The sequence below is a fragment of the Leptodactylus fuscus genome, chromosome 6 (assembly GCF_031893055.1).
Source record: "Leptodactylus fuscus isolate aLepFus1 chromosome 6, aLepFus1.hap2, whole genome shotgun sequence".
In the NCBI taxonomy this organism is placed as follows: Eukaryota; Metazoa; Chordata; class Amphibia; order Anura; family Leptodactylidae; genus Leptodactylus; species Leptodactylus fuscus.
Window position 1 is genome coordinate 164309788 of NC_134270.1, and position 22123 is coordinate 164331910.

Here is a 22123-nt window from a genome sequence, read left to right on the forward strand (position 1 = left end):
ACACATAATATTAGTATTGATAGTATGAGTATTATCCTTAGTAACACTAGTACAAGTAATATTAGTAATAGTATTCTCATTATTAGTGTAGTATGTGTATTAGAAGTGACATGATTATTATATGTAGTCTTAGTAGTATTATTTGTATTAGTGTAGTATTTGTATTATCAGTATTAGTAGTAACATGACTATAATGAGTAGTATTCTGTGTATATGTGTATTATCAGTATTAGTAGCAATATATTCAATATAATTGCCAGCAGTATATGAATATTATGTTTAGTATTAGTAGTATTATTATCAGTATTAGTGAAGAATTTTTATTATCAATGGTATTAGTATAGTGAGTAGTATTAATATTGATAAGCATTAGTGTAATATACGTATTATCAGTAGTTGAATTATAATTATTATGAGCAGCATTAGCAATAGTACTATCAGTATTAGTGTACTATGTGTAGTGTCAGTAGTAGTAGCAATATCATTATTATGAGTAGTGTTAGTAGTAGTATAACAAATAATAATCTAATATGTATCATCAATAGTAGTAATATGATTACTATATGTAGAAATAGTAGTAATGTTATCAGTAGTACTGGTGGTGGTATGTGTATTATCCATATTATTCTTAGTATTGCCTCCTGTACAATAGCAGCAGCAGTATTATATGTAGTATATGTAGTATCAGCAGTATTCAGTGTATATGGAATATTGCTTCCTATATACTAGTACCAGTAGATTTAGAGGTAGTATATGTAGTATTCTGTGTAAATGGAGTATTGCTTCCTATACACTAATAGCAGCAGTATTAGTGGTAATATATGTAGTATCGGTGGTATTATGTGTATATGGAGTATTGCTTCCTATATACTAGTACCAGTTGTATTAGGGGTAGTATATGTAGTATCAGTAGTATTCTGTGCATATGGAGTATTACTTCCTATACATTAATAGCAGGTAGTATATGTAGTATCAGTATTAGGAGTAGTATATGTAGTATCAGTAGTATTCTGTCTATATGGAGTATTGTTTCCTATATACTACTAGTAGTATTTTATTAGTGGTAGTATATGTAGTATCAGTAGTATTCTGTCTATATAGAGTATTGCTTCCTATATACTAATAGTAGTATTTTATTAGGGGTAGTATATGTAGTATCAGTAGTATTCTGTCTATATGGAGTATTGCTTCCTATATACTAGTAACAACAGTATTAGGGGTAGTATATGTAGTATCAGTAGTATACTGTGTATATGGAGTATTGCTTCTTATATACTAGTAGCAGTAATATTATATGGTAGTATATGTAGTATCAGTAGTATTCTGTGTATATGGAGTATTACTTCCTATACATTAATAGCAGGTAGTATATGTAGTATCAGTATTAGCAGTAGTATATGTAGTATCAGTAGTATTCTGTCTATATGGAGTATTGTTTCCTATATACTAGTAGCAGTAGTATTAGGGGTAGTATATGTAGTATCAGTAGTATTTTGTGTATATGGAGTATTCCTTCTTATACACTAGTAATAGCCGTATTAGAGGTAGTATATGTAGTATCAGTATTAGCAGTAGTATATGTAGTATCAGTAGTATTCTGTGTATATGGAGTATTACTTCCTATACATTAATAGCAGGTAGTATATGTAGTATCAGTATTAGGAGTAGTATATGTAGTATAGGTAGTATTCTGTCTATATGGAGTATTGTTTCCTATATACTAGTAGCAGTAGTATTAGGGGTAGTATATATAGTATCAGTAGTATTTTGTGTATATGGAGTATTCCTTCCTATACACTAGTAACAGCCGTATTAGAGGTAGTATATGTAGTATCAGTATTAGCAGTAGTATATGTAGCATCAGTAGTATTCTGTCTATATGGAGTATTGCTTCCTATATACTAGTAACAACAGTATTAGGGGTAGTATATGTAGTATTCTGTGTATATGGAGTATTGCTTCCTATACACTAGTAGCAGGTAGTATATGTAGTATCAGTATTAGCAGTAGTATATGTAGCATCAGTAGTATTCTGTCTATATGGAGTATTGCTTCCTATATACTAGTAACAGCCGTATTAGAGGTAGTATATGTAGTATTCTGTGTATATGGAGTATTGCTTCCTATATACTAGTAACAGCCGTATTAGAGGTAGTATATGTAGTATTCTGTGTATATGGAGTATTGCTTCCTATACACTAGTAGCAGGTAGTATATGTAGTATCAGTATTAGCAGTAGTATATGTAGTGTCAGTGACTGATACTGTGTATATGGAGTGTAAGTTGCAGTGACATAACATTACTCACATTTCCTGATCTCCACATCCCACAGACTCTCTGACCGCCCTGTTAGGGGTCCAGGGTCTCTCCCTACACCTGCAGCCCCATTTCTCCTGCCTGTGTAGCTGCAGACAGGGAGGTTGTTGATGTAGGACCCCCCTCTATAACCACCACCACCCCATCTCTACACCCCCATCCCATTCTTGGGGGGGTCTCTCCCATCTCCCTGTTGGAAGGACTTTTGGCTGAGTCTTCTCCCCCCAAGGCTTCTCCTTTGCTTTCTCCTTCTTCTGAGCAGTAAGTTCAGGACTGAAGGTTCCAGTTGAAGTTTCATTTTTTTTCTTGAACATCTGTCACCAACAAGGAAACCAAAGTGACATCACTTCCCCAAAAAGAGGGGACACAGAGTCAGTGAGCTGAGCACACTCACACCCAGCCGGCTCTGCTGCAGAACCTCACCTGGACATGGCCTCCTCCTGAGGCTCCTGCAGCACCTGCTCCTCAGCCCCCCAGGAGGTGACATGGATTGCACCATCAAGGTAGGTGATGATGATGAAGATGAGGGGAGCCCCAGGAGCCGGACACCATGGACTGCAGCCACCCCCTTCCTTCTTCCCCTGTGACACTCAGCCCTGGGGCGGTTATTCCGAAGCCCCCACTCTTTCCTTTTGGTACCAGATTTCCTCTTCCTTTAGTGGTTCATGTCTCAGCTTAAATAACAACAAGCAAAACCTCCAGATCTAGAGCTCAGAGCTGGGACCTGGGAGCAGCACCCTGGGGACCAGGATGGGGGACCCACTGCAGGCATTTGGGGGGTTCAGCCTGTGTGCTGGGGGGCTGCAGCTACCACCTGCAGGGGAGGAAGAGTCCATGGCGCTCAGGATCCTGGGGATAAACAGGTGGGTGATGGCATCACAAGGGAGGGCTCCACTAGGTGCAGGGTAACAGGAGACCTCCACCAGGGTAACAGGAGACCACCAGGGTAACAGGAGACCTCCACCCCATACATGGATAACATACAATCATGTCCCCCCAGGATGGTGTCATATGGTGACATGGTGTCACTGTGTATAAAGATACATATATGCTATTTATTCATATTATTATTTTTTACATAGAACTACTTTTCCTGTATTTATTTATTTATTTATTTAATTTTTAAAAAATTGTTCAGATTTATTTTTGTGTCTTTTTTTTTTATAATTTTTTTTAGCTTATTAGGATTCTAAGAATTATAGAAATAGGATAAGAATAGAAATAGAATAGTAATATACAAGTATAGTAATAATAACGTAGAAATATAATAATTGTAATATAAAAATAATATACAAGTATAGAAATAATAACGTAGAAATGTAACAATAGTTACAGGAACATAAACATAGAATAATATATTGTTATTTAATATTATATATGTTTATTTGTTTGTACTACATTTCTGTAAAATTTCAATAAAAATTACAGTTTTTAAAAAAAATATATAATATAATAGTAATGTAAAAATAACAATATAAAAGTATAATAGTAATATAGAAATAAAAACAGATATATAACAATAGTATAATGGTAAAAAGGAAATAGTAATATAAAAGTATATAGAATAGTAACATAGAAATAATAATATAGATATATAATAATAATAATAATAATAATAATAATAATAATAATAATAATAATAATAAAATGTGAAATAGAAATAGTAATATAGAAATATACTGAAATATAACCGAAACAATAATAGTATAATAGTGGTGTAGAAATAGTAATAGTAATATAGAAATACAATAGAAATATAGAAATATTAATATAGATATATAATAGAAGCATAATGTAAAATAGAAGTATAGAAATAGACTGAAATATAAGAGAAATAATAATAGTATAATAGTAATAGATAAAGAATAATATGTATATAATAATAGTATAATAATACATAAATAATAATGCAGATATATAATCATAGTATATAGAAACAATAGTGTAGTATATAATAATAATATAACAATATATAAAGAATATGTATAAATAATAATAATATAATAGCAATCTAAAAATAGTAATATAGAAATATAATAGTAATAAATATAACATCAAATATAATAATACATCCATAATATAGAAAGTGTAAAAACCATAATCGTCTAAAATGATGAAACAATATTAAGTAACAGCAGTAATGTATATCGAATAGTGTTTTATAGTTATAATTTATAGCATTAGTTTATTATATGTATTATTGTTACATCATACACATATATATATATATATATATATATATATATATATATATATATACAATATAATACATATAATAAACCAGTGCTATATTCTATATACACAGATAGAACATTATATACAAACTTACATTTTATTCTGAATTTCTCTTGTTGTTCTTTTACACTTTGTCACATATTTTCTATTTCTTTTCTTATGTATTTTGCACATTATTATTATATATTATATATTCCTATTTTAGTTTTCTCTGAATAAAAGATGATTTTTTTTTATAATAAGACGCCATATTAGTCGCTTGTGCAGTCAGTGCAGGAGGTTTGATGGTTTATCAGACTTTGCATCGAAAGCTCTAGAATAATTTGGGTCATTCGGTAAAGATCTAGAGAAGCCTGAAGCCAATGTATTCTATAGATAAAGGATGATGATGATGAGGATGAGGGTGATGATGATGATGACGACTACAGTGTCGGGTTAGAGCGACTATGTATAAAAACGGAGGGAAATAATCTCCATCTCTGTCTGATGTAATATTCTATTTCTTCCTTATATTTGATGTAATATATTATTTATATTATTATTATTTATGTTCTTTATTTCCTTTATATTTATTCTATTTCTATATTACGTAATAGTCTTATCATTCATTTATCTCCTAAGCTATTTAGTTGTTCTATCTATTGTTTATTTCCTTCTGTCTATGTCTTATATATTCTTCTTTACTATATCTCTCTTACTTGTATTTAGTATTTATTATTATTATTATTATTATTAATTATTATTATTATATAATTTTTATTTTATTTATATTTTTTATTTTCTTTCCATTTTTTGTATTTATTCATTTATTATTTATTATCTGCAGATTGATTTACTTATTCTATATTTTATCTCATTATTTCTCCATTTATTTTTACATCTATTTCTCATACAAAAGTCCCACATAATATAGTTGTGCCATTTTATCGATAAATCGCCCTTCTTATGGAGAATCTATTCCTTTCTCCCTCTGTATCCTCCAGCTGTGGTGAAACTATAACCCCGCCATGCTGAGACTTGTAGTTCCACCTCAGCTTGGGTCTATGTTACATAGCGATCACTTGATGATGTAGATATATAGTGTTGGCCAAAAGTATTGGCCCCCCCTGCAATTCTGTCAGATAATACTCGTGTTCTTCCAGAAAATGATTACAAGCACAAACTCTTTGGTATTATCTTCATTTATTGTAGCACAACCTTTAGGCACAATAACTGCGCACAACCGCTTCCGGTAACCAGCAATGAGTTTCTTACAAGGCTCTGCTGCAAACCTTAGACCATTCTTCTTTGGCAAACTGCTCCAGGTCCCCCCTGAGATGTGAAGGGGGCCTTCTCCAAACTGCCACCAGGAGATCTCTCCCCCTCCCCCACAGGTGTTCTATGGGATTCAGGGCTGGACTCATTGCTGCCACTTTACAAGTCTCCAGGGCTTTCTCTCTCCACCATTTTCTAGTGCTGACCTGAAGTGTGTTTTGGGTCATTGTCCTGCTGGAAGAGCCCTGACCTCTGAGGGAGACCCAGCTTTCTCACACTGGGCCCTACATTATGCTGCACAATGTGTTGGTCGTCTTCAGACTTCATAATGCCATGCACACGGTCAAGCAGTCCAGTGCCAGAGGCAGCAAAGCAACCCCAAAACATCAGGGAACCTCCGCCATGTCTGACTGTAGGGGGCGTCTTCTTCTCTTTGAAGGCCTCTTTTTTTCCTGTAAACTCTATGTTGAGGCCTTTTCCTACTTTTGTCTCATCTGACCAGAGAACATTCTTCCAGAACGTTTTTGGCTTTCTCAGGTAAGTTTTGGCAAACTCCAGCCTGGCTTCTGTCTGTGGGTAAGAAGTGGGGTCTTCCTGGGTCTCCTACCATACAGTCCCTTCTCATTCAGACGCTGACGGATAGTACGGGGTGACATTGTTGTACCCTCGGACTGCAGGGCAGCTTGGACTTGTTTGGATGTTAGTCGAGGTTCTTTATCCACCATCCGCACAATCTTGCGTTGAAATCTCTTGTCAATCTTTATTTTCCGTCCACATCTAGGGAGGTTATCCACAGTGCCATGGGCTTTACACTTCTTGATGACACTGCGCACGGTAGACGCAGGAACATTCAGGTCTTTGGAGATGGACTTGTAGCCTTGAGATTGCTCATGCTTCCTCACATTTTTGCTTCTCAAGTCCTCAGACAGTTCTTTGGTCTTCTTTCTTTTCTCCATGCTCAATGTGGTTCACACAAGGACACAGGACAGAGGTGGAGTCAACTTTAATCCATTTCAACTGGCTGCAAGTGTGATTTAGATATTGTCACCACCTGTTAGGTGCTTCAGGTAAGTAACAGGTGCTGTTAATTACACAAATTAGAGAAGCATCACTTGATTTTTCAAACAGTGCCAAAACTTTTGTTCACCCCCTTTTTTATGTTTGGTGTGGAATTATATCCAATTTGGCTTTTCAACAATTCTTTTTGTGGTTTTCCATTGAAGACAAATTAAATGAAGATATTAATACCAAAGAATTTGTGACTGCAATCATTTTATGGAAGAAAATGAGTATTATCTGACAGAATTGCAGGGGTGCCAATACTTTTGGCCAACACTGTACGTCCTATATACTATATGCCTTACAGAATAGTGACAAGTGACTCAGATAGCTGGATATTGCTGAGGACCCTGCACAGTGTTACAGCCGGTTTTGGTAAGGTTTCTGTGTATGAGGAAGCTTCTGTTTCTGCAAAGAGCAGCAAGTTGTGAGAGGGAGGATTTAACCCCTTGGGGGAGAATTGGATGACAGATATAACAAAGCTGAAAATGTCATTCAGTTTTGCAACAGATATAATTGTATTTCAATGTAAATCCAAAATGACACTGTCAGCTCTGCTGCTTCTCCACCCTGTGTGTCTATAAGTCGTTGAACTTAAATCTGCTACATCTCCATATTGTGGTTCTATCTGTGGCCGGGCAGAAAATGTGTTAGACTTATGTCTGGGGCATCAGAATGCAAACAACTCATTGTACATGTATTATTTCTATGGATTATAGATGTAGCAGAGCTTTACATGCAGCCCTATGTAAAGTTAGATAGATAGATAGATAGATAGATAGATAGATAGATAGATAGATAGATAGATAGATAGATAGGAGATAGATAGATAGATAGATAGATAGATAGATAGGGGATAGATAGATAGATAGATAGATAGATAGATAGATAGATATGTGATAGATAGATAGATAGATAGATAGATAGGAGATAGATAGATAGATAGATAGATAGATAGATAGATAGATAGATAGATATGTGATAGATAGATAGATAGATAGATAGATAGATAGATAGGAGATAGATAGATAGATAGATAGATAGATATGTGATAGATAGATAGATAGATAGATAGATATGAAATAGATAGATAGATAGATAGATAGATAGATAGATAGAAGATAGATAGATAGATGATAGATAGATAGATAGATAGATAGATAGATAGATATGAAATAGATAGATAGATAGATAGATAGATAGATAGATAGATAGCTGTCAGTGGTGCTGCGGCCCCAGATGTTGTATTGTTGTACGTTGGTGTCAGTGTTGTGTAACCTCAGTATAACAAGCTCACAACCTCCTCCCATTTACTGAAACTGCTTACTCAACACCGCACTGTTAACCCTTCTCCTGCTGCAGCGCTGTATATACACACTCAGGGTACATGTATACAGCAAATAGACCTGCTGGGAATTGATACCCTCCTTCAGGTATGGCGGCTGTCTTCAGCTGGATCTCTGGATTCCAGTATCATGTCAGAGCCTGGACCACTGGGGGGATCCTCTGGTGATCTGCTGGGCTAATCCAGTAACACATATGTATACATACACACAGATATATACATACAGATACACAGAGACACACACATATGTTCATACACACAGACGTATACAGTGTTGTGCAAAAGTGTTAAGCAAGTGTGGAATACACTGCGAATTAAGAATGCTTCCAGAAAAAGAAGGGTTAATAGTTTACTTCTGTCAATTAACCAAATTGTTTGTTTTGAAGGCAAGATCTGCTCAAGCTGAAGATTTACATTTCTCTTTTCTTCATTCACTACATTTTGGTAGTTGACAAAAATAAACTATTAACCCTTCTATGTCTGAAAGCAATGTTTCCACATCCGTCTTTTGCATAGTTACTGTAGTTACACAGATATACACATATACATATACCCACATGGGTGCCAACACACAATATAAACCTATATCTCTACAGATACACACAACTGTTTTCCGCCACTGATTTGGGTCCAATCGAATTCTGTTGTGTGATTGAGCCCAGTAATCTAATAGATAGAAGAAAGATGCTGGTAAGGTGATCGGGCCCCCTGACCTCGCAGGCCCCTGAGCAGCTACACAGGTTGCACCATTATCCATGCCTACGTATATACAAACACAATGATCGATACCTACATACACACTCACATACACACACATACATATAGACATACATCTACATACAGATACATATAGACATACATACAGATATCTACTCACACATGCACATAGACACAGACACACATAGGCTCTTGTATGACACAGTCACATTAGTTCCCTTATTTTGTCCACTCGGCTTGACAACTGTACAACATGGCCACAAAGATAGCCATGGGACTGTGGGATCTCTAGATTGACAATGCCAATGATGCATTCTTTAATATTAATTGAGAAAGCTGGGTGACAACCAGGGGCATAGCTATAGGGGGTGCAGAGGTGCCAGTCGCTACTGAGCCCTTAATCTTAAAGGGGTGGTCCCATAATGGACACTTATTCCTTATCCACCAGTCAGGAGATAAGTGTCCAATCACTGGTGACCTAAACGCCGGGTCCTCGAGTAACCAGAAGGACTGAGGGCCGATAGCCCCTCTAAGGCCTTCTTGTGTATGTAGCACCATTGCGCTTGCATGACCGGCGCTCCATTCACTCCTATGGGGGTTGTCAGGACTGTAATCTCTGGCAGAGTCCACAGCCCCATAGACGTGAATGGAGCATAGTTCATGCAAGGACACTGGGGCTCCATTCACAAGAAGGCCTTAGTGGGACTCGTTCCCCTGTCCTTCTGATCACTGAGGGCCAGCGATCAGGCTCCTCCGTCCTGTGGATAGGGAATAAATGTCCAAAACGTCACATCCCCTTTAAGGGGGGCCCAAAGGTCCCTCTACTACTTAAAATCTGATACAAAGTAGGCAGGGGCCCCATTACAACTCTTGTATTAGGATCCAGGCGCTTTGCTGTTACACCACTGATGACAACCAATATGGCGGCCATTGCAGCACCTACAGAAGCTTCACAGAGTTCAGCTTTCTCAGACTCCTGAATGGCACATTAGTTCTGATAAGAGGGGAGCACTGTGTATACTGTGGGTGGGGTTACATGAGACACTATATAGGTACATTGGGGCAAACATATTAAAATTGTCTACAAGCAAAATTGTCATGGTTAACCAATGCAACCAATCAGAGCGTGGCTTTCATATTGTATCCTGCTCCTGTCCTGAAAAATGGAAACTGCTCTCTGATTGGTTGATAAGGGCAACTAAGACCATGCAGCCTTAATATATAATATGTGTGCTTGTACTGAAGAGGTTAACCCGTCAGATGTAGAGGCGTCCGTCAGGGGTGAGAGACCCTGCAGGGAGGGGGGGGAGCCATATTGAATCATCGGCTAAGCAGTGTATTCGTTTTCAGTCGTTGTTGTCTTTTTTGACAAATTTTGGACAGATTTCTAAAAATGGTCAGCACAACCAATCACAGCACAGCTTTCATCTGTAAAAGGCACTAGAAGAAATGAAAGCCGTGCTGTGATTGGTTGCTGTGGGCAACTAAGAGTATTTTGGTTTTAAGCCGGGGCCCCACATGGCAGAAACGCTGGATGGGCTTGTAGTGAATCCCATCCACACCTTGCAGAAAAATACACGTAGCAGACACGCTATGATTTCCAAAACCGTCACCGACTCTGTGACTCCTACAATGGACTTGTCCTCTCCAGAATAAAAAAACATGACTGCTTTCTTTCAGCAAGAGCGCCACACCTTCCATGGATTGTATCTGGTATTGCGTCTTATCTCCATTGAAGTGAATCAAGCTTAACTGCAATACCACATACCACCTGTGGACAGGTGTGGCGCTGTTTTTGAAAGAACGTAGACATATTTTTCTAATCCTGGACAATCCCTTTAAGCCGTTACCGTATAGACAAGTAGAGATTGTCCTGTGTTAATGGCAGGGCAGCCGGGCACACCGGTGATCCTGAGACTGGGTCTGACAACAGCCATCGCACCCCTCTGACAACTTCTGTAACTTTCTTCGTTTTAGTGTTTCAGTCTGTCATCATTTCCAAGATGTAATATTTTTACATGATGCGGCGATCATCCAGATTAACCTCATGACCCGGGCACAGATCGTATCTCACTACAGAAACCGAAGAAATATTAATGCAGGAGTCTAAACTGAAGGACTTGGATGTGTTCAGTCTATAATGGCTTCTCACAGCTGAGGGTTTGCTACAGTTGTATCCAGTCTAGACAAATTAGCAAACATGTATTTTCTCGTCCTGATATTTTGCTACAATGTATCGGTCTGGAGTGCGGAGGATTGTCTGAACTAGATACAATTGTAACAAAACCACAGCTGTGAGAAGTCTTAGGCCCGGGGAGTCTGCTTGGGGGGGTCCCCAAGTGGATTCCCCGAACAGAAACCCGAATGCAGATGTGAACCGGGCCATAGACTGAAACCATACACATTCTTTAGTCTCCTCTCTTGCTTTAGTATTCCTTCAGTTTCTATAGTAAGATATGGCCTCTGCTCCTCGGGGGTGGGGCTTAGGTCATGCAGTTAATATGGATGAGGACTGTACAATGTACAAAGCGAAAGAGGAATGGAATGTGTAGAAATGACTCTTCAATGTGGATTCGGAAACAGAAAAAGAGAATTCTCCAAACTTCATCTATCGTCATCTACTCATCCTGTAATATAATATTACCTAACAGCAGTCACATGACCCGGCCCCGACAACACATATAGTATATACCATGTGCCAGGAGACCCTGCGCTGTGTAACAACATCACAGATTACATATGTAATGTAATTAAATATGATTAGATACGATATCATACATGATAGAATTAGATACATTAGTGCGGCAGATAGTATCAAACAACATAGCTTAGATACATCAGCTCAGCAGACAGTATCACACATTGTAGGCTTAGATACACCGTAATATGACACGAAGGGAGTTGCAATCTTCTAGAATCACTCCTTTATCTCAGACCGATATGCGTTTCCAGGTTTCTACCATTTCCTTCCTCCATTAACCCCTGCATATCCACTGTCAGCAGAAAATTGTAGATCTGTGCTCATGATGCTGAGTATAATCCTCTAGTCACATCCAAAGCACCGGGAAGAGAAATATCCAGCTGCCTTATGTCATGTGACCTAATGAGCTCTAAGGCCTAGTTCACGCCAACATTGTCTGCACTGCGTTCATTCTGCTTACTTAAAATGAGCAAAATTTTGAATGCAGATTTGGATGTAACTGGAGTATAAGCCACGGTGAGGAATATTACATACTATATATATATATATATATATATATATATATATATATATATATAGGCTGTATGCCTCCGTTTCGTAGCATTTTTATCATATCCGCTAATATCCAGACGCTATATATCCACCTAGACTTGTAACGTCTCAGAGCTGAGGGTTTGTTACAATGATATCCAGGTTAGACAATCCTCTGCAACACAAATCTCCCTCCTGTCCTGATGGTTTGCTACAATGTCAGGATATCGCTCGTCCACTTAAAGGGATTCTCCATCGCCCAGGTCCGGCGTTGTGTCATTATACAGGCGGCCATGACTTGCTGGGACTTGTAGTGACGAGACGCCCGCCGCCCCCTTCATCAGGACTGTTTGTCCCAGTCTGGAGGCCGCTCGCTGTATCTTCTCCCAGCACAGGAAGTTGTGTCCATTGTGATAAGCGCCTCTTATCTGCAGCTCCAGACTGTAGGAAATTTCCGTCCCAGCATCCGGAGTATCCCCCTGCACCCCACCCTGTGCACCCAGAGGAATGCACCGCTGCCCCCGCCACCAAACAAACACCCCCCCAAACCAAAAACTAGCACAACTGAGATTTTCTTCCATATAGTTTGACCCAAAAATACAGAAATTTTGATCATTTCTGGGGATTTATGAAAAGCGCTTCTCCTTTAAGATCAGAAAAGAGCTGTTAAGAATAACTGTTGATATCTGTTTTGGGGAAAGCTGGGTGACAACCAATATAAGAGAGGATGTCACCCTACTTTCTCAGACTCCTGAATGACCAATCTGCCTTGATATACTGATACACATCCCTAGCATCAAGACTCTAGGAAAACTGGGAAGGAAGCTGTAATGTAATGGAAGTTCAGGCAATAGGTCAGTATCTGGGAAAGATGAGTGACAACCGAGGCGATTGCAAAGCTAGACACCCTACTTTCCCAGACTACTGAGAGGCAAACCTGCTTAGTAATAAAGAAACATACTGAGCCATAAACAGGCTCTAGGAAAGCTGGGTAGAAGCTCTAAGGAATGGAAGCTTAGGTGACAGTTCAGAACCTGGGAAAGATGAGTGACAACCGAAGCGATTGCAAAGCTAGACACCCTACTTTCCCAGAGTACTGAGAGGCAAACCTGCTTAGTAATAAAGAAACATACTGAGCCATAAACAGGCTCTAGGAAAGCTGGGTAGAAGCTCTAAGTAATGGAAGCCTAGGTTGCAGTTCAGAACCTGGGAAAGATGAATGACAACTGAAGCGATTGCAAAGATAGACACCCTACTTTCCCAGACTACAGAGAGGCAAACCTGCTTAGTAATAAAGAAACATATATACTTAGCCATAAACAGGCTCTAGGAAAGCTGGGTAGAAGCTCTAAGTAATGGAAACTTAGGTGACAGGTCAGAACCGGGGAAAGCTTGGTGAAGGCTCTAATGTATCCGAACAGAAGTTCAGGTGATAGGTCAGTATCTGGGAAAGATGAGTGACAACTGAAGCCATTGCAAAGATAGACAATGTCACCCTACTTTCCTAGACTAGTGTGAGGAAAACTTGCCTAATAGGGTGGAAGCTCTAAGTAATAGAAGCTCAGGTGACAGGTCAGAATCTGGGAAAGCTTGGTGAAAGCTCTAATATATACAAACAGAAGTTCAGGTGACAAGTCAGTATCTGGGAAAGCTGGGTGACAACTAGTGTGATAACTCTTACAACTGTCAAAGAGGATGTCATCCTACTTTTCCAGACCCTAGCATGTAGATTCCTGGAAAGCTGAGTGAAAAGTAATGGAAGTTCGAGTGAAAGGTCTGTATCAGCTGCGTGTCACCTACCTGTACTTTCCCAGACTCCTGAATGGTAACTCTGCCTAGAAATACAACACACATCATTAGCATGTAACAGATTTGTTATTCAGAACTCTAGGAAAGCTGTGTGGAAGATCTAATATAATGACAGGTTAGTATATGTGAAAGCTGGGTGAACCAATGTGACAGAGGATGTCACCCTACTTTTCCAGACTCCTGAAAACTAAATCTCCTTAGTAGTAAACGTTCACATCCCTAGCAGGTAACAGATTAACCATTCAGGACTCTAGGAAAGCTGAGTGAAAGTTTTAAGTAATAGAAGTTCAGGTGATAGGTTAGAGCACTGTTATAGAGGAGGTCATCCTACTTTCCCAGACTCTTGAGAGGCAATCCTTCTTAGCAGTATGGGCACATATCCCTAGCACATAACTGTGTGCAGGTGACAGGTCAGTATCTGGGAAAGCTGGGTGATATGGCCAACATAGCGGCTCTTATGTTAATATTTACCCAGCTTTCCAAACACCGAAAATTGTAATTCACGTTGTTCTTAGTGACGGGGTCTTCAGCGAGATATCACTACGGTTATGGCGAGGGCGACAATTGGTAACGCCGTGCCACTCTGTGTACCAGGCTGTGTCTATGCCGCCTTGCTCTTCGGTAGGTGCCATCTAGCAGATGTCTTTGTGGCAGGGTGAGGCTCGGGTGTGGCGCCGCTTGTGGTTATACAGATTTCGTAGCCGGGTCACATGACATGATTTGATCTCCTTGCAGATTGTTCACTTGATTTCCTATAATACAGTAAGGCCTAAAGTCACCCTTCACCGGTGTAGTGGGGTCTTAAAGGGGATCTCTCACCTCCCCTCACAAGTACATCCTTGTATTTCCCATGAAATAACAATTTTGGAGCATCTTTTCTTATAACTGTGTGCTGTTCTGTTCCTCTGTTTTACCTCCTGGAAAAGTAGAATACATTGACAAACTGGGTGATACCATTCCACCTGTCAAAGGGGTGTGTCCATATAATAGTCTGATACTGTCAGCACTGATTGGATGGTGTCATAGCTTACAACTGGTAACTCCTAACTTATAGATTTGTCACTTTTTCAGTTTTCTGTTATTTTTAGGTACTTTTTTCTTTTTGGAAACCATCAACATGCTGCTGTTGATGGATCTGCTGTATTTACTCACAGCCAACCTTATAGAGCAGAATCAGAATCCATCATCAGTACCATTGTTTCATTACTTTATGTTGTTTAAGCTTATTTACTTCAGCAGAGGTAGAAAGTCCTCCTATGGTATATGGAAACCATAATGAGGATGCTGTTGACGGATCTGCTGTTCTTACTCACAGCCTCCTTATAGAGAGCAGAATCAGAATACGACATCAGTATCACATCTCTTTCACATTATGTTTATTGTTGGTATAAAGGTCTCTTATAGCCATATGGAAACCACAAATAAGATGCTGTAGACGGATCTGTTTTACTCACAGCCTCCTTATAGAGAGCGGAATAAGAATCCATCATCAGTTTTACATGATCATTACTTCTTGTTGTTATAGTTTATTGTTCAGTTTTTACTTCAGGAGATGTAGCAAGGCCTCCTATAGCTATATGGAAACCATAATTAGGATGCTGTTGATGGATCTGCTGTACTTACTCACAGCCTCCTTATAGAAAGCAGAATCTGAATCCATCATCGGTACCATTGTTTAATTTCTTTATGTTGTTTTAGCTCATTGTCTTCCTTTTACTTCACCAGAGGTAGAAAGGTATCCTATGGTTATGTGGAGACCACAAATAAGATGCTGATGACGGATCTGCTTTACTCACAGCCTCCTTATAGAGAGCAGAATCAGAATCCGACATCAGTATCACATCTGTTACATTATGTTTATTGTTCAGCTTTTACTTCAGGAGAGGTATAAAGGTCTCTTATAGCCATATGGAAACCACAAATAAGATGCTGTAGACGGATCTGCTTTACTCACAGCCTCCTTATAGAGAGCAGAATCAGAATCCATCATCGGGTTTACGTGATCATTACTTTCGGTTGTTATTGTTTATTTCTCAGTTTTTACTTCAGCAATGTAGCAAGGCCTCCTATAGCTATATGGAAACCATAATTAGGATGCTGTTGGTGGATCTGCTGTACTTACTCACAGCCTCCTTATAGAAAGCAGAATCTGAATCCATCATCAGCACCATTTTTTAATTTCTCTATGTTGTTTTAGCTTGTTGTCTTCCTTTTACTTCACCAGAGGTACAAAGGTATCCTATGGTTATGTGGACACCATAAATAAGATGCTGTTGACGGATCTTCTGTACTTACTCACAGCTTCCTTATAGCAAGCTTAATCAGAATCCAACATCGGTATCACGTCTTCATCACTTTATGTTGTTTTAGTTTATTGTTCGACTTTTACTTCAACAGGGGTAGAAAGGTCTCCTATGGAATATGGAAACCACAACTAAGGTGCTGTTGACGGATCTGAAAAGCTTATCCACCTATATTAGTACTTTGGGGGCCTTCTCTACTATAAAGTAAGGTAGCAGTGTTATAAATGTCACATGGTAGGTGATCTTACACTGAGGCCTAGGAGCTTCAAGTTGCACCTCTGAATATTAGGTGTACATGTGGTAAAGGGGTTCTCCAGGCTTATTAATTGATGACCTATCCTTAGGATAAATTATCAATATATATGGATGGATGGGGGGGGGGGGGTTCTGACACCCAGGACCCTTTTAAGAGGCCGCAGTATTTGGGTGAGATAAACCGAGCGCAGCGCCAAACCTTATATAGTGGTTGTGCTTGGTATCACAACTTAGTCTCATTCATTTGAATGGGACTGAGCTGCAAACAGGCCAGCGGAAAGCACCATCACTACTTCAAAAAGCTGATCTGTGGGGGTTCCGGATTTCGGACCCCGCTGATCTTGGATAGGTTGTCAATTGATAAAGTCTGGAAAATCTCTTTAATAAGCCAGACATTACTAAGTAATCACGCCAGTCATGAATACTACAGAAACAAAATCACAATGAGATCCTTCAGCAGAAGTTATCCTGCTTGCTGGCAGTTTCCCCTTACTAGATATTTTTATGCAATGAGTAGAGTATAAATGAACGGGAAAATACGTAGAAGGGGATGAATATGTGACAAAAATATGGCTGCTCGCTTCAAAACAGCGCCACATGTGTGCATAGGTGGTGTCTGGTATTGCGCCTCAGCTCCATTACAGTGAATGAGGCTAAGACGCTATACCGCACACAACCTATGGACAAGTGAGGCGCTGTTTATGGAAGTCACTTCCTTTCAATGTAAGACAGTCAGAGATGGAGTGTTCCTTTAAGACGTCTTGCCGATTTGCTCTTCACATCCTCCATAGATGACATGTAAGCTATTTTGTGGTGAAATATCTAAGATGTAATCACCTCGAAATAAGTGGGGGCGCAGGTTTGGCAGGAGAGGTGCAGCAGAGATGACTTGTGGTTTCATCGCTCTTCCTGTTTACCAGGGAACCTTCTATCTCTTCAGTAATCGACTCTTTTCACACATTCGGCTATTTTTGTCAGCGCCGCCATCCACAATGAGGGGAAGTGACGGTTTTCTGTGAAACGGCTGCTGCCATGTTGTCACCAGAGATGAGAGCACTACATCTCTACCACATGGCCACAAGGGGCGCTGTCATTGTCTGTAAAGAGCTATTCAGGGCAATGAAATACTCACAGCTCAACAGAGTATTTCAGAGAGCAGTTTGCTGAGCTTATAGGTGTTCACAGATTGAGAGCAGAGTCTCCCGCAGCACAGAGTATGTCAGGAGAGGAGTGTGCTGATCTCGTGGATGGTGAGGAGCAGGGAGCCCAGAGGCACAGAGTATTTCAGGAGGGGAATGTACTGATCTTATAAGAAGCAGTACCCTGTCCACTCCATGATGAGAATGGGAATATAAGTCGGTCAATGAGAGCTACATGGTGGTATGAGAAGCGTCCACAGCAGCACAGAGTATTTCAGGAAAGAAATGAGCTTGTGGGTGGTCGCAGACTGAAGGGTGAAGTCTCTAGCAGCACAGAGTATGTCAGGAAAGGTGTGTGCTGATCTTCTGGGTAGCCATAAACTGAGTTACGCAGAGGAGTAGGATGACCGGGAGCACAGAGTATTTCAGGAGCGTAGTGTGCTGGGTAAGTTGCAGTTACTTGAGTGTATCTGGGAGTTACATAGTGGTATGAGAAGAGTCCACAGCAGCACATAGTATTTAGGAAAGGAATCTGCTGCTCTTGTGAGAGGTCACTATCAACAGATAGTAAATGGAGCAGGTTACATGTCCTCAGCAGCACAGAGTATGTCAGGAGAGGAAAGTGCAGTAACTGTAGGAAAATGTGGACACAGGAGTAAACTGCAAACTACACTGTATTCAGGCTACCAGCAGCACAGAGGATCTCAGGAGAGCTGATTTTGTAGTAAGCAATAGCCTGTCCACTTCAGAGAAGAATAGGAACACGGAGAGAGATTGCACTGACATTGTGACACAGTGAGAGGAATAGGTCGTCTGCAGCACAGAGTATTTCAGGATCTCGCAAAACCAACCGTTTAGAAAAAAAATGAAATAAAAAATTGCAAAGACTTCCCATGTGGAGACAAAAATAGCCATTCATAACACTTTACCAGATCATACAGTGATATGGAGGCTGCAGTCATTGTGAAAGTGGAGAACGACACCGAAGCTTCTGCTTTACCAGACCAGAAATCACACAGAGGGTCATGGACGAAGCCCGAAAGAGCAAGTAGTAAAGATGGCGGGAGGAATCGCCACCGTGTTCACCTTCCCCCATTGACATCTCTTAAAGCGTCCTCGCACTGCTTCAGGGAAGAATTGACGGTGGAATTGCCCCCTTTAGGGAAACCATCAGCATGCCTTAAAGGAAACTGTAAAGTGGCCTGTGACAGTTCCCAAAAACATCGAGCAGAACTGTGAATGCAGCTCTGAGGTAATATAATATAGTTCTTGTTTATGAAGAGTCTAAGAGCTGATAATACCGTACAGCGGCAGACATCTTGACGGTCTCCAGGGGGCGACTTTATGGTAGAAGAGATAGTGCAGGGATTCATAATTCCTGAGGTGGAGTGGTAGCGGTCTCCACCAGGCCCTGAGCCCTGAGGGGGCCCTAAATGTCCCTCTGCCACATAAGATATACCACTAGGTAGATAGGGGACCCATTAAAGATTTAGTATCTGGGCCTAGGAGCTTCACGTTACGCCACTGGTGTCATACGCCTCTGATGAGCAATGTATCCAAGCCATGATGTGATACTGTCCACGAAACGGTTGTATTCAAGTCTATCATGTATCATACTAATTGTTCAGCTGCTGTATCTAAGCTTGTGTTATGTGATACTGTACGGCTGAGCTTGAATCTAAGCCTATGATGTGTGACACTGTGCATGTATCTAATCCTGTAATGTGTAATATTGTGGTGCTCAGCATGTATCTAAGCCTATAATGTGTATTATTGTGGTGCTCAGCATGTATCTAAGCCTATAATGTGTAATATTGTGGTGCTCAGCATGTATCTAAGCCTATAATGTGTAATATTGTAGTGCTCAGCATGTATCTAAACCTATAATGTGTAATATTGTGGTTCTCAGCATGTATCTAAGCCTATAATGTGTAATATTGTGGTGCTCAGCATGTATCTAAGCCTGTTATGTGTAATATTGTGGTGCTCAGCATGTATCTAAGCCTATAACGTGTAATATTGTGGTGCTCAGCATGTATCTAAGCCTATAATGTAATAATGTGCTGCCCAGCATGTATCTAAGCCTATAATGTGTGATACGAAGTATGTATCTGACTCTATATATGATACTTGGCTGCTGAGCAGATATCTAAGCCTATGATGTGCAATACTGGTCTGCAGAACGTGTATCTAAGCCTATGATGTGTGAGGTTGTACTGCTGAGGATGTATCTATGCCTTTCATATGTGATACTATACTGCTGAGTAGGTATCTAAGCCTATCATACGTGATACTGTCTGCTAAGCCGCTGTATCTAAGCCCATCGTGTGACATTGTCGATACAGAGCTGAGATTGATTTCCCACAAAGGACAGATTCTCTCTAAATCTTTCTTGATTTTTGCGCAGTCCCAGATCTTTCTCTCTGTCCCTCAGGTGGAGGTTTGTGGGGTAATATCGGTTGTGTAACCTGAGGTCAGTGGGGCAATATCCTCTGGTTGTACAAAGTATGAGATCTCACAGAACATATGCAATCCTGTGCCAGGAAGAGTTGTAATCTGTGTGTAATTGTGTATACTGGGTGAGTGGGGGAATAGCATTTACATAATATATACCTGTACAGGGGTATATACATACAGACCAGGGCAACAGACTGAATCTTTGCCTCGGGTATAGACTATATACAGTAAAACTATTATATAGGTATACAACTGTGGTGTCGTCCTGTCAGGTGACCAACCCTTCTCTCCACCTTATATACATCTGAGAATGCCCTCAACCATATATACATCTGAGCATGCCCTCTACCATATATACATTTGAGCATGCCCTCTACCATATATACATCTGAGCAGGCCCTCTACATCTGAATATGCCCTCTACCGTATATACATCTGAACATGCCCTCTACTGTATATACATCTGAGCATGCCCTCTACCATATATACATCTGAGCATGCCCTCTACCATATATACATCTGAGCATGCCCTCTACCATATATACATCTGAGCAGGCCCTCTACCGTATATACATCTGAGCAGGCCCACTACCATACATACATCTGAGCATGCCCGTCACAAGATGCTGGCCACCAGAATGGCCTTTTGTCGGAAGCAAAAAAAAATTGGCCCGTAAAAGAAATCACCTTTAAATGGACAGTCCCTTTAAGCCATCTGGGGTCACTGATGGACGATCTGCTGACTTTCTGCAATGGCTACAAAAAAACAAAAACATATTCTGTGGAATTTCCGTCTGTGATAAAATATATTTATATCTGAGTAATAACATCTAGAACCTTCTTGGCCGGCTTTGCCTCCATTGTTGTCACTTCCCCTGAGAAAATCTTATTGTTCTACCGACATAAGAAGTATTTATTCTCTTACTATAAAAGGTCAGGGGGAGGGGTGCGTAGACCGGTCATCAGGAGAGCAGAAAAGAGGACCACTCAGCCAATCAGCAGAGGCGGGAGAAGTCATGTGAGAAAGCACTTCCTGCAGACCTACTGAGAAACAGGAAGTTCTCTCTACTGAGGAGTTAGGAGGCGGGGCTAACTGATTTTAGGCCTCTGATTAATAGCTGGGGACTATTTTATTTGCTCTGTTGCACCCATTGGCTCGTGACAACCTAATCCATCGTGGTGGAGGGTTCCTTTTAATGTTTTTGACATCCGTTGAAATCTTCACAGGCTAATTGATATCATTAGGTCAATGTAAAGATCTCGTGGGTACCAGACTAAACCTTCTGCTATCACATAGTGACCATGTAACATGGAAACTAAGTTGCTCATAGTGAACTAACCCTTTAAAGGGATCCTATCATTCAGGTGGCATTTTTTGTCCCTACCACGTAGGAATAGCCTTAAGAAAGGCTATTCTTCTCCTACCTTTAGATTTCTTCTCCGGGCTGCTGTTCCATAGAAATCCCGGTTTTCGTCGGTATGCAAATGAGTTCTCTCACAGCACTGGGGGCGTCCCCAAAGCTGTGAGAGAACTCTCCAGCACAGCCTCCATCTTCTTCAGGAACGTCCTCTTCATGCATCTTCTTCTGGCGCAGGTGGTGAAACTTGTAAGCCTTGGGCAGAGCCGACTGCGCATGCCCGCGGCCACAAGAAAAATGGCCTCTTACACAGTAAGTAAGTGGTCATTTTCTTGTGGCCTGTGGGCATGCGCAGTCGGCTCTGCCCGAGGCCTACAAGTCTCAAGCCAACCCCTGGAAGAAGATGCGTGAAGAGGACGTTCCTGAAGAAGATGGAGAGAGTTCTCTTGCAGCATTGGAGACGCCCCCAGTGCTGCGAGAGAACTCATTTGCATACAGAAGAAAAACGGGATTTCTACAGAACGGCGGCCAGGAGAAGACATCTAAAGGTAGGAGAAGAATAGCCTTTCTTAAGGCTATAGGATCCCTTTAAGTCTCTCTTTATTACATATGGTTATTTGTAAATTTCCTATGCATCCGGCCAA

The 22123-nt window shown here is 40.2% G+C and overlaps 1 protein-coding gene across 5 annotated transcripts in view; it reads left to right on the forward strand.

Annotated features, from left to right (window-relative positions):
* The first annotated feature begins 2721 nt into the window (after nucleotides 1–2721).
* LOC142208992 (Friend leukemia integration 1 transcription factor-like) overlaps nucleotides 2722–22123 on the forward strand; it is a 39715-nt gene continuing 20313 nt past the window's right edge. For 4 of the 5 annotated variants that reach the window (XM_075277913.1, XM_075277914.1, XM_075277915.1 and 1 more), the window contains exon 1: nucleotides 2722–2819. In XM_075277913.1, coding sequence (XP_075134014.1) covers nucleotides 2802–2819 — 18 coding nt within the window. In that variant the 5' untranslated portion in view covers nucleotides 2722–2801. Of the gene's footprint in view, nucleotides 2820–3074; nucleotides 3180–22123 lie in introns of those variants that run through there. The other variant, XM_075277916.1, reaches the window with a different exon arrangement.